Source organism: Podarcis filfolensis (assembly GCF_964270895.1).
Source record: "Podarcis filfolensis genome assembly, chromosome: 13".
NCBI classification, from domain to species: domain Eukaryota; kingdom Metazoa; phylum Chordata; class Lepidosauria; order Squamata; family Lacertidae; genus Podarcis; species Podarcis filfolensis.
The window spans coordinates 18,277,937-18,290,869 of record NC_139615.1 but is presented as its reverse complement, the minus strand read 5'-3'; the positions used below and the strand labels follow the sequence as shown (position 1 = coordinate 18,290,869).

Sequence of the window (12,933 nt, the reverse complement as noted above, 5' to 3'; positions counted from 1 at the left end):
CAGAACTCCTCCTTCGAAGTCTATGCTGCCCCCCGCCACCAACCATTTGTGCTCAGTGATAAACTTTAGGAAGAGTGTTCTATGAAATAATTAAATAACCCAAGCACCCTTAAAATCCACTTCAGACCTTTTGTCACTTTGGACACTACTGTCAGCAGCCCCAAATTACAGATGGTGAAAGGGGAATGAGAACAAGATAAGGAAAAGGCAAGATGAGAGACGTGCTGAAAACAGACAACAGAGATTCACATCCGCCCGAGAAGCTGAGTACCCAAGGAACGCGGCCCATGCTCTTAACCACCAATAAGGTGAGTGGAGCTTGCAAGGCGGCCAGGCAGCAGCAATTTCCCCTGCTTCCCCTCCTATCTGTCTTGATTCTACAAGTGAGCCTTGCTTCATACCACACTTCTCTCTCAGGTGAACCCAACTCCAGGCTCATCCCAGCTAACCTGGCAACGAGGCTTCCATGGTTTAATCTTATGTCTCCCAACCTAGAGCCCATCAGAGGTCTCTGCACTACAACTCCCATCATCCCCTGCTTCTCATCACACTGGCTGGGGCTGATGGGAGAAGGAAGCCCCATGACGTCCAAAGGTGACCCGGTTCAGGAAGGGATTACACATTGCTCCGGTCTCCAGAGCGCAGAGAGGAATACAAAAAGGAATGTGGCCTGTATTCCTCTTGCACTCCTCCAGAGTCAAGGGCAGAATGACTTACTACCAACTCAGCTCGTTCCTTTTCATCAAATTTCTTTCTAACGCCCAGGGTAGCATGTGAGGATGAAACAGAAGGGAAGATCCATCCCGTCGTGCAGCGAGCTTCACACTGGAGTGTCTCCCTGACAACGGTCAATGCTACACGTTGGCTCGCCGCCGGTTGATTACTCACGCTCGCCTGGGATCCCGATGGGGCTCCGTGTCTGGGAGGGCAAATATCCGCCGAGTCGGGGTCGGAGTTACGCGGGCCAGGCGTGGCTCTTTGCTCTGTAAAAAAGGGGGGAAAGAGGGAATGAGGGGGAATCCCTGTGTGCTGTTACTGTTAACACTGTGAATTCAGGAGACCTGGGAAGCTTGGATTGTGCTTTTGGCCAGATACCACAAGCTCTGGCTGTCTTAAGCGATGCTTCATGACTTTCTTGGCGGATACCAGAGGCACTGCTCTACCAGAGAGCAGCACTGAGCCCGATGCCTAACACGGCAGCGACGCTTATGAGTAGCTGTGGCCGAGACAAGAGAAAGGTCAAAGAAACAAGGGAGCGAGGGCAGAGTTAAGAGGAAAACCACACCAAAGGACGGAACAGAAAAGGGCATTCCGGATAAGATTTTTATTGTCCCCAATTGACCCCGGTAGGGGGGATCCCTGCCCAAAGGAATTCCATCCCGCACAAACCCATGGCTCTCAAACTAAGCCCCACACGCCTACCCCCCCCCCCGCAAAATGCAACAAGCTGTCTAGCAAGCAAGCAAGGTAATCAGCCACACCCTCTAATGGGCAGAGGCTCCTACCGCATCACCCGCTGGCTCAGAAGCTGTGCTCCTATTGGCTAACCCTGGGCCAATGGGGTTCTTGTTCCACTTCCGTAAGAGCTCCCGGATGTCTTGCTGCAGGTGTAACAGGCAGTGATGGGTTGGGGTCAGGAGGAGAGGGGAGGAAGGAGGGAGAGAGAAAGAAAGAAAGAGAAGAGGGCAAAGAAGAGGCTACACTCGTGGCAGAACCCCACACGCCTTGAAATCCCCTTTTGAGAAGCCACCCAGCTGGAATGAGGGGTCCTGCATAACTGCAGGCTCTCTTCCCATAAGGCGGCTAGTTCTTGAGATGGAAACTGGGGAAAAGGTCAGAAAAAAGCCTCCCCTCTTCTGGAACTCTCTGGCCTCCTTTCAATTTTGCCCTGGTGTTTAAGTTACAATACAAGGTGTGTTTGTCTCCCCAGCTGAGAAGCCGTATCTGTTTAAGACTCCAGAAATATTTAGGTTGGCTGAAGGAGACAAAAAAGGCATTCTGCACTTGTTCAGAGAAAACAGTCGCTCAGCTTACAGGTGCTCAGCCATTATGTGGGCGATCCCACAGCCAACGCCTCTGAGCATGTGCAGAGGCTATTTCTGAAGCTGCCTGCAAGCTTTAAGAGTTAAACCACAGCACTAGAAGAATCTATCTTTACCCACATCAAGGTTAATTCAAATGCAATGCTATGCCATGATATCCAAAAGAGGCAAAAGGTGAGCCAATGAGGCTGCTTTACAATGAGCCAAGACATTGGTCCTTCTCGTCCGTATCTTCTCCTCTCATTGGCAGAGACTTCCCAAGGCCTCAAGACAGAGGACTTTCCAAGCTCTGCTTCCCAAGATCCATTTATCCAAGCAGAGATGCTAAGAGAGTGAACTCTCCACACGCAAACGCATATGCTCTACCACTGGGTTATGGCTTCTACTTATTTGCTTGCTTCCTATAACTTAATACTGCTTCTGTTGGCGGTGGGGAGTGGCAGGGTGTCCTATGCAGAAGACTCCGCCTTCGGATCCCTGGAAGACCCACCTGCCCTCCTCCAGCTGTGGTTTCTCCAAAATGCTTCCAAGAATACCTGTGCAGCCCTAAGGGCTAGCAGCTTACTATTTTTAAACATTAAGAAAATGAACACCAAAAGCTAAATTCCAAGTGAGAGAAAGCAAATGGAATGCACACAAGCCTGCCTGTATCACAAGATGTTGCTAGGGATACGCAATGTACAAACAGAAATTCTCCTGTATGCACCTGTGTGTGCACTGAGGTTGTCGGCAGCTGCCCTGCTCTGGGTGCCCCCACCCCTGTCCTGATGATGAAATGTCCTCCCCAAACATCTGCCTGTTACATATTCTGCCATTTTTAGGGTAAGTCTTGTCGTGCTTTCCCAATCTGCCAGATGAGATACAATCCGAGACTGCTTGGTAATTTTCAGTTGCTGTCTGCTGCACTGTTTTGTCTGTTGCTGGTTTCCTTCTTATCTTACTTGACACTGTTTTAAATCTAATCTCACCCTTAAAAGAAAAACAACCCAAACCATAAACTGCTTAGGAGGCCAACTGGTGGAAAGAAACAGAATGAATCTTAATTGCACCTAGCAGAGCCTTAAAGTGCAATCCTCTTCTCACTGCCCCATCATAGCAAATGGAAAGATCCTTGCTTCTGCTCCAATCCAATGCTACCAAGCTGAATTGAAATGCTGCCCCCCCCCAAGTTACTCACTCGGGTATTGCAACGGCACAGCTTACCTTTTCCTCCGTATCAAGCCTGGGGCTGGATGCTGACCGCTTGATGCCACTGCCCTCCTTGGCAGCTGCCTCCTCCTCCAGCTTTGCATCCTGCAGCACCCCAAAGCTGCTGGTCTTCCGTAGGCTCTGCTTCCAGATGGCAGGAGCTGCCGTGTCCTCTGGCTCCATGGTGCGGCTGGAGCCTCCAGAGAACTGTTGGGGTAGGAGCGGGAGGGGAGGAGAAAAGAGACAGAGGAAGTGGGGAGAAGAGGAAGGAAGGGGAGTCAGGATGGATGGAGGGAACTTGAGAAACTCGGGACAATGGAGTTAGGAGCGGACAAGCAGGGAATAACCAGGCAGGGCTATGTGGGGATCCTTCGCACAGAACCTGACAGCTCCTTGGGCAGAGAGAACGGGGCTCTCAATTATCTAGAACAGGGTTTCCCAGACTTGGGCCTCCTGTTGTATTTGGACTACAATTCCCATCAGGGTGTAGCTAGCTGCTCCGGTACCTAGAGCGGTGGGGGGGGGGCAGGGTGAGCTGCCCAGGGGGGCAGTGTGGCGAGCTGTCCACGGAGTCCACCTGGTGGATGCAAGCCCCACGTTGCCGTTTCGGGCAGTGCGGGGGCCCGAGTACCCCTCTTCCTACGCCGATTCCCATAATCCCTGACCACTGGTCCTGCTAGCTAGGGATGAATGGAGTTGTAGCCCCCCAAAAAGCTGAAGACCCAAGTTTGGGAAACTCTGATCTAGGAGAAGGACTAGGGTGGAGATGAAGGATGTTATGAGTTCCAAATCAAGAAAAGAGGGCTCAGCAGGGTGGAGATGAGAGCTGGGAGACCTCCTGATTTCCCTTGGGAAGGATGCAACACCTATGCAACAGAGGCATGGCCAGAGTTTGGGGGGCTGTGCAGCCAACTAGGGGGAGAGCCAGGCCTCCTGGGATTGTCTCTACAGGAAGAAAGATTTAAAAGCAAGTGCCCAGCATTGATTTCCCCAAACAAGAGGCACTAGAGGGAAGGTCAAAACCCCCAACTCCCTGGAATCCTCAACTCAAAAAGATTTGCATGTCGCCAAGGTTGCTGGGAGAAAGCCACCCTGCACATGCTCAAGAGATGTTTCGTTACTGCTTTGCATGTTCCAGGCCAAAGTCTTGGCATGGAAGTAGGTTAAAGGACTGGATTTTGGCTCTGCTGGGTGGATGCAGCTCCGTAGCTTTCCCACCACATTCACAAGAGAGATCTGGCCAGAACTGTGGAACAGCTCCTATTAAACAGACAAGCTATGGAGGCCTCTCTCCTCTGCATAATGACATTCTTGGGAGTGCTAACAAGCAACGCTTCACTCAAGGTTGCAACAAGGAAGGGTGTATATGGATATTTAGCATCCAAGTCCAACATGGCATGTGGGGCAGGGAGGGGTGTGTGCAAGTGTCAGGGCTGCACCAAATCCCATGCCAGGGGCCACCCCCCACCTCCATGCACTTGGGGGGCTTCTCTCAAAATGATGCTGCCCTGAGCTCCCCCTCCCTCCCTCCCCGCCCCCGGCGGCTCTTGCTGACTGGGCATTCCAAAGCAGAGCAGCCAATGCTTTTAATGAGGAGGACCGTCAAGAGCCACATCATAATGCATCCGCCCTGGGGAATCTTGGAAAGCTTTCAGAGCAGAGTTCATGGCAGGTGAGCAGGCCTGGAAAGCTGCCTTGGCAGAACGGAGCATTGAAAGCTGGTCAGGAAGTTGCTGAGCTTTGAGAAGTTTGCATCGGCTTCCCTGCTGAGGAAGGCTTGGACCGCAGCCCTTTCAGTAACACATTCCGCATCGCCTCCCTTCGCAGGACGCCTTTGGCTTGGTGGCCAGGCTTCCCCGTCCCACTCAGGCAGGCTCAGGCCGAGCCGTGCTGCTATCTGTGTCCAGGTTCCCAGCAGCCTCGGCCCCAACCTAGTATTGCCCCCCCCGAATAGCCCACCGGACTCCTGGTCCTCAAGCACCCCATCCCACAGACCACAAGCAGCTCACTTTTAACCTCTACCTCTTTCTCTCTCTTCCCAAGTATCAGCAATCTTATATCTGCAGGGGGAACCCCCTTCTCCATCAATAAAAATAAATTCCCATACCTGCACTCGCGGGAAACCACAAAGCACCAGCTGCCCCTGCTGCACACATCAGACTGAACACCCACCTAGCCCAGTTCCACTCAGTGGCCAAAAAGACACTTTCAGGTTTTTCGCTGGCATATTTTTAAAAGTCTCTGGTCATCCCAAGTACTCCCATTTCTAGCAAATGGATCTGCCTTAGGATATACAAGAGGGACCTGCAAGAAAACGTTGCATGGTTGGAACCCTCCTGTTCTAGGGTTCCAGCCAGCCTGTCAGGCCCCTTTCAAGGATACTCCAGTTCTTTCCCCCCAACTATGCCACCCCATCCCCCCACTGTCAGTCATCATTTCATGCCCACTGTTGGGGCACTTTTAGAACCCGCCCCGCCACAGCTCCCCTGCATCCCAATAATTTGGATTTGAAGAAGAAGAGTTTGGATTTGATATCCCGCTTTATCACTACCTGAAGGAGTCTCAAAGCAGCTAACATTCTCCTTTCCCTTCCTCCCCCACAGCAAACACTCTGTGAGGTGAGTGGGGCTGAGAGACTTCAGAGAAGTGTGACTAGCCCAAGATCACCCAGCAGCTGCATGTGGAGGAGCGGGACGCGAACCCGGTTCACCAGATTACGAGTCTACTGCTCTTAACCACTACACCACACTGGCTCTCTAATAATTCCTTGAGGTTTCCCTCCAGTCTCCCAATACCTCTCTCTTGTATGTACACGGGTTGGTGCTCTGAGAACGTGTTTGCTGTATGTGGCAGTGGCTTGGACTGGAGGTACTGAAGGCCCCTGCAAAAGCCTCCCAACCAGGAGTGGGGCCTGGTCCGCCACAATAATCTGATTAAAGCAGCTCTCCAAACACACAGCCAGTGGTGACTCACCAGGCAAGAAAATGCTCAGCTTCTTTTAAGGCCTTGGTCTCACAATGCCAGCCTTCTCCAAGCTGGTGCCGTCCAGATGTCAGGTTTCCAACTCCCATGAGCCTCAGCCAACGGGAATGATGGGAATTGTGGCCCAACATCTGGAAGGTACCAGCTTAAGAGGCAATTGTGCCAGACCATTAATGGGGAAAACGACACCCACAATGGCACATTCTCTCCACACCCCCTCCTTGCATGGGACACTCACTGCAGCTTTTTGCTCCTTCTGGGGCACCAGAATGATCCCTGTTTTGCGCAAGCTTTGCCGCCACATGGAAGGCCCCAGAGGGCTGGGGATGGGCAGAACAGGGGTGATGAAGGGAAACTGTGGCTGGAGTGGGCAGGCGGAAGGAAGGAAGCAAGAAGCGGGACGAGGTGCAAGCCAGAAGCGGATGGAAGGCGTACGAGGAAATGTGAAAAGGAAAACAAAGGCAGAAAAAGAAAACACAAAAGTCCGACGTATTTCACACAGTGCAGGCAGAAATGGCATGCGGTGGAAAGGAAGGCCGACCGGGCATCAGAATGTCCGTGTGTCCAAGGCCCAACCATCTCGGCCAACTTATTTAGGAGGCTTCTTCTTGGAGAGCCACCTGCCAATCAGATCACCAGACTCGCCTGTGCTGGCGTCCCAAACAGGATGACAGTTATTCTGGCCTCATCCCAGGGTAGGAGCAAGAGAGGTGACTGGTTAATCAAGCATGCAAGATGAAGGTGTTGGTGTGTTAAGACAGGAGAAGTTATAAATGGGGACTCAGCAAGTGTTGCGTGCCAGAGGGGAGGGGAGCATTCATGCAAGGACCCATGAAAAGCCAACTGAGAGGGGAAAGAAAAGAAGCTAGTCCTTAACAGGCAAGCAGCACCCCATATAGGACCGAGGTCTTGTGGCTGTCTGCTCCCCCTGTGTCCAAATCCCGATTGCATAGAAACTCTGAGTCCTGGTTCCCAGGACACAGAAGCCCTAACTACCTTCACTCTTCATTCTCCCTCCTCCCAAGAGAACCCCTTAGTGAAGTGACTACTCAGGATGGGTAAGCTGAGCCCTGCAGCCTCAAGTCCAACACCATGAATGCAAAAGTGACTGGAAACGTCTCTTTAAGAGGCCCTGCTGCTCGTCACCTCTCAAATCTCAAGAGCTGGATTTCGACAGGAGTCCAGCAGCTCCCAGGCCTACACTGTGAAAGGTGATTGGGGGGGGTGAGGCATGGAGATGTGCCAACCCCCCCTTTCACCTAAGGGTTCGTGCAGGTGAGCAAAACCTCACCTTCTGCCCCATGGGACTGGGGGACACAGGGCTGACAGGGGTCACGGAGACGCCATTCACTGCACTGTTGTCCGTTGGGGGAGTGGCCTTCACCTCTGCCAAAGGAGAGAAAGCAGTTAGCATCTAATTGGCTGTGCCAGACCCTTCCGAGATCTGGGCCAATGAGGGCCATTGCCCACCATGTAGCTCCGCCTACCATTGGAGTGTGGCGTCTCCTCCCCCTCCGAGGCAGAGCTGGTCTCCTCCTCGCCAACGGCAATGGTCCCCAGGGTCTTGCGCTCCTTTGACTGGTCCTGGACGGAGATCTTCTCCTTGCTGCTCATGCGGCACACAGAGCTCCTAAGAAGCAGAGAGGAGATGCAGGGAATTAAGGGTGTTAAAGGAAAGTGGATAGTTTTAAAAGAAGCGAAGTTGCTCAGCCCACCACGGTTAATTACATCAATGGCGCGTTTGCCCAGACAGAGCCAATGGGAGCCATTGGAAGGTTGCAAACTTCAGCCACACTTGAAACTGCTTCGTTCCAACAGCCCTCATTTCCCTATTTATGATCGGGTTCAAGCGGAGATCTCGAGATGAAAGAGGTTACCTGGGCTGGGCTGGCATACTCTGGTGAACTGGTTTAGGCCAGGTGTGGCCTCCTGGCAGCTGCCCTACAGGGGAACACTGGTTTCTTGCATGAACAGCTGCTCTAGAACGCAGACAACTCAGGCACATGACATGCCATTTCTCCTGAAATTTGGCTTTCATACCATGCAAGATGCTGCCAACCAGCCTAAGCCTAAGGGCTTGCTCCTATGTGCCAATCCTGGAAGCGCTGTACACCTGTATTTCCGTATTAAATCTTTTCCGGCTCTTCAGCCAAAAAGGCTCTCGCAGCGGCTGATAGATAGATCAGTGGAAATCGAGATTGTTCTGATCCTCAGGCCTGCGATGTGACTGAGCAACAACAAGAGTATCTACAACTCAATGGGCAATGTGGAGGCTGCGCCCCCAAACCTTGCACTTCACACGCTTCGTAACTTCACACAGGAGAGGTGTCTGAGCTGGCACATGGCCTCCATGTCTGAACATGCGCAAGCTAGCGCATGGCTTGCTTTTAGAAAACCACCGAGGTTGCCTTGGTGACGTCTTGTAACGAAATGCCCAACCAACGCAAGTTTGAGGCAAGCGAGCCGATGCTTCCTGCTAACAGGAGAGGCTTTGCTTCCCTGCTAATGTTTGTGGGACGACAGGAGACACTTGCAATTTGTACAGGCTCGACGTCTGTAACCACAAAACAGTTGGATAGCCCAACCTGACGTCTGCAGTCTGTAACAGTAAACACTTCTGCAGCAAACCGGGCTGCCAAACTTGCTGCGTGCCAAATAAAGACTTCTCTCTAAACCTGTTTTGCAACGTGCACTTGGCGTGGGGTTCGCATGCGCCTGTTCCCATACTGCTGAGCCATAATAAGCTGCATCCTAGATTAAAGAACTGATAGCCGACAGAGCTGCAAGCCAGGGCCTTTACCAACTCGTGGGAAATGACGGCTGGGTACAAGGGTGGAAGCTGCGGACTTTAGAACCAGAAATGCAGCATTTAAAAGGTTGGGAACCTAAGAGACAAATGCCCCCACGCCCACACCTCACCTCCGGTGCTTGCTCGTGTACGATGGGGGCTGCTCCAAGCTGGTGTCAATCACTGCCTGCTTCAGGTGAGCTTCCTTCTTGCTGCGTAGCTGAAGGTTAGGGAGAGAGGAGAGAGATGGGGGGGTGAGGGTCAAGCTCTCATTCCCTTTGGCTATGTGACCTTCATAATGATGAACAGATTTTGCCAGGGGAGCAGAGGGCAATGGCACCTGCCCTTCTGGGCAGACATACCTGGGGCAAGAGCACTGCCCCAAAGCTTCTGCTTTCTTCAAGGGATCCGCCAAATGGAGAAGAGCAGTAATGGCTGAGATCTGTACTGAACAGGCTGTGGGAATCACGCTGAAACGCTGCTGCTGAATTTAAGGGGGAGGGCGATGTGTTTGGGAAAATAAAGCGCAGATGTGCCCACAGTTGGCATCTGCATTGAGTGCAGCCGAGGAACAGAGCTCTTGCACGGCTTAGGAGCTAAGAAAGGTCCGCCACAGGGATGGTCATGGATACAGGAAGAGCCTTGCTGGATCAGAAGAGTGGACACTGGTGCTCCTTTGGTCTGATCAAGCAGGGCTCTTTTTATGTTCCCGAAGCAACCAGACAGATGCTCCAGGGATGCCTACAAAGAGGAAATGACAGCAACCTTCCCCCCCACCCCCAGCCACAAGTATTCAGTATTACATTATGTTCTCTGGAAGTGGAGGCAGCATAGACAGCCGTCATGACGTGAAACCAGTGACACAATACTTATGTTCTGCTCTACAACCGCAAAAGGCTCTCAAAGCAGCTTGTGAATCAACCTGGACTCAAATCTGGTACGCTGCCTGGAGCTGATAAGAGCTGGGAATCCCAACAAACCCAGGAGGGCACCACAGGCTTCTCGCCTTTGCCACACATGATTCTGGAAACCTCCACCATGTCTCCCTAAATCAAAACGCCCCAAACACTTTAAGGCCAGGCTTTGCCAATCTGGTGCCTTCCAGGTGCTGTTGGACTACAACTCCCATCATCCCCAGCCAGCGCACTCCAACAACACCTGGAAGGGGCCAGGTGGGTCAGGGCTGCTCCAGGCCTTTCCCTGTTGGGAAGCTGCTCCAGCCCCTTGCTTCTTCACGTGTCCTGTGTGCCAAGGCTTCTTTCCCTCTTTAGGGCTTACAACCTGGCTCTCTCAAGACTGGTTCTCACAGGAAAACTCCCAGAGGGAAGGAGGAAAGCCCTTAAAAGGTTTTCCAAAGGGCCCGGAGGCTGATCTGGTTTCAGTCCACTGGTGGAAAAAGAGCATGCGGCTGACAGGCGGGTGGGAGGAGCCCATGCTGCTTTCCATCCCCTTGGGAACAAGCCTCTCTCGCCGCGGAAGGTTTTTGCCGGGAGCGCTGGAAAAGGGAGGCGTGTGGGCTTCGCCAGCAGCCGCCGCTCCGAGGAGGCCCACCCTGCGGTTCCAGAAACGCTGCCCTGGGCTGGTGAAACTCAAATTAAGCTGACAGGCAGGACTGGCCTCGCTCCCTGACCTCCTGCCCTGTGGGGTCGTTGCCATTCCTCTCTACTTTCTGCTCTTGTGGCTGATGCTGCACAAGGTAGGAAGGCCGTGTAAAATAACATGAACCAAGACTGAGCCTCCCCTGCACCCCACCCCAGCATTTTTATTTATTTTTTAAAAAGTCAATTGGAAAAAAATTCTGGGAAGGGAACAAAAATGTAATCCATGCCCCCATGATGAGAGGAAACAGTTACACAAAGGAAATATAGGCTGCTGCTTCATCTGCATGCCATATACATAGCCATCACAGAAATCAGCTCCACTTGGTGCTGAGTTATGGTCTTTTTAAAATTGCAAAGGGCACACAGGTCTGGAAGAGTCTAGTCAGCCATTGCAAGAAACTTTTGTCTGTCCTAATGCACCCAATAAAGGGTGATGGGGGGGGGCAGGAGAAAAATTACCCCTGAAGTTTACTGAATTAGCACACAACCTCTTAAAATATTGTTTGTGTGTACATGCTTCTATGTAAACACACACATATATATACACACACAACAACAGCTGTTAAGATGGGAGTCCTAGATAAATTGCAACTATTCATTAAGCACCTGGGCAAATGAAATGTCTTCAGCTGGCACCTAAAACTCACCAGGTGAGGTGCCAGGTGAGCAGCCCTAAGGGAGGTGACGGAGGAGGAAGCAAATGGCTTCTTCCTCCGTTGCTGCCTAACTGCCGATGGTGGGAGCCACAAGGAACCGCCTGTGAAAAGGGTCAAGAGGCTGGGGTTTTTTGGCTCAGGGACACCTTTTTGTACCTCAGATTTTAGCACGAGACATTTGTGAAGCAGGCACACAGCACAATGCCACCCATACAACCGCCTCTTAATGGGATTGACAGCAGCAATGACGGGGCACAAGCAGCTTCTATTTGGGACTAGGGGTCTTGCAAGCTTCCCCCAAAGCAGCTCCTCCCTCAGCCCAACCTGCAAGGTTTCCCTCCCATTCCAGGAACAAGGCGTTCAAACGCTGTCTAGCTCCACACAAGAGCGAGGGCTCCACGTGCCACACGCTTTCCGCATAGACCCAAGGCAGCAGTCCCAATTCTGTTGTATCTGCCACACACGGGGGTGGGGGGAGAGAAGGGTAAGAAGAAAAGTCACTCACGTCGATTTGCTTGCGTTGGAGATCCTCGAGCAGAGCCAAAGTATCCTCATCCGCAAGGTCGCAGGGACGCTGGCCCTAGGATGGGGAGGAAACAGCTGGGGCTGAGAAGGGCTCCTTTCGTCACGGTTTGCCATCAGAATAAAACTGGGAAACATGGTGGGTGAAGCAGCTTCCCTCTGGTGTAGATGCGTCTTCTTTCAACTCGCCACCTGTCCTGCCTGCCTCCCTCCTCCAAGCCCATCCACCCACTGAAGAAAGCAACATCCAGGGCTTCTACGAGTTACACTCGATTCCCCACCTGCTTAGAATTACTGGCTGCTGTTTTCAATGAGGGGAGGAAATAAACCCACCTTGGTAGGTACAAATGGAGAGCTTCTGGTTCTAAGCAAGGGGGTAGCCCTTTCAGAAAATAATCTAGAGGGGAGGGGAATGAGAAATAAGGGGCTACCCTCTCACAGCTTAAGGGGGTGGAAAACCCTCGAAGATGGGAGAAACATCCCCAGCCATTTCAAAACGTTCTCCTCTGTCGTACTCCACAACCAAGTCAAGCCTTTCCAGGTCTCTGTCCTTCCTCCAGCATTTTGCAGGATCCAAAAGCTTCTATTTGTGGCTGCAGTCAGCAGATTTAGAATTCCAGCCTCCCACATCTCCTTCCCCCTTTGGGTTTTGGTTTTGTAAACCTTTAACTGAACAACGCAGAATAATAATCTATTTCTTTTTTAAAAAATAAAACAAAAAACTCTGTAACCTTAAGAGGCAACATTTTAATTTATTTTAAACAACCTGCTTAGGACACAATTATAAAAAAAATGCAGATGGCATTTCAGAAAAGGTATTTTCCCTTCACCTCGTGAAAGAGAGCAAGCCTCCCCCACAACGGTATCGGCTGTGACACCATCTAAAACAACGCACCATCTAAAAACAACCTGATGTTTCCCCCTCCTTCAGAACCATAGTTTTATTCAAAAGAAAATGTATACAGATGTAGTCAATTAACTGACCCATCAGAATGCTTTGACACTAGTCCATTAAAATTTCCTTAAAATCTGGTGACGGTCCTCATTTTGCTGTCCTAGAAACCCCTCTGCACCAAGAACAGCTGCAAACATATGAAGTTGCCTGAGACCAGGCTGGAGTGCTGGGCCACTTAGCTCAGCCAACCTACTTGGAC

General features: G+C 51.6%; 1 protein-coding gene across 4 annotated transcripts in view; it reads right to left on the bottom strand.

Annotated features, from left to right (window-relative positions):
* Positions 1 to 12,933, bottom strand: part of PPP1R12C (protein phosphatase 1 regulatory subunit 12C) — a 39,477-nt gene that overhangs the window by 9,545 nt on the left and 16,999 nt on the right. For 2 of the 4 annotated variants that reach the window (XM_083580159.1, XM_083580161.1), the window contains exons 6-12: positions 11,763 to 11,837; positions 9,132 to 9,220; positions 7,700 to 7,842; positions 7,504 to 7,598; positions 3,246 to 3,437; positions 1,506 to 1,601; positions 889 to 983 (exon numbers count right to left, since the gene is read on the bottom strand). In XM_083580159.1, coding sequence (XP_083436285.1) covers positions 889 to 983; positions 1,506 to 1,601; positions 3,246 to 3,437; positions 7,504 to 7,598; positions 7,700 to 7,842; positions 9,132 to 9,220; positions 11,763 to 11,837 — 785 coding nt within the window. The remainder of the gene's footprint in view (positions 1 to 888; positions 984 to 1,505; positions 1,602 to 3,245; positions 3,438 to 7,503; positions 7,599 to 7,699; positions 7,843 to 9,131; positions 9,221 to 11,762; positions 11,838 to 12,933) is intronic. The other 2 variants (XM_083580160.1, XM_083580162.1) reach the window with 1 other exon arrangement.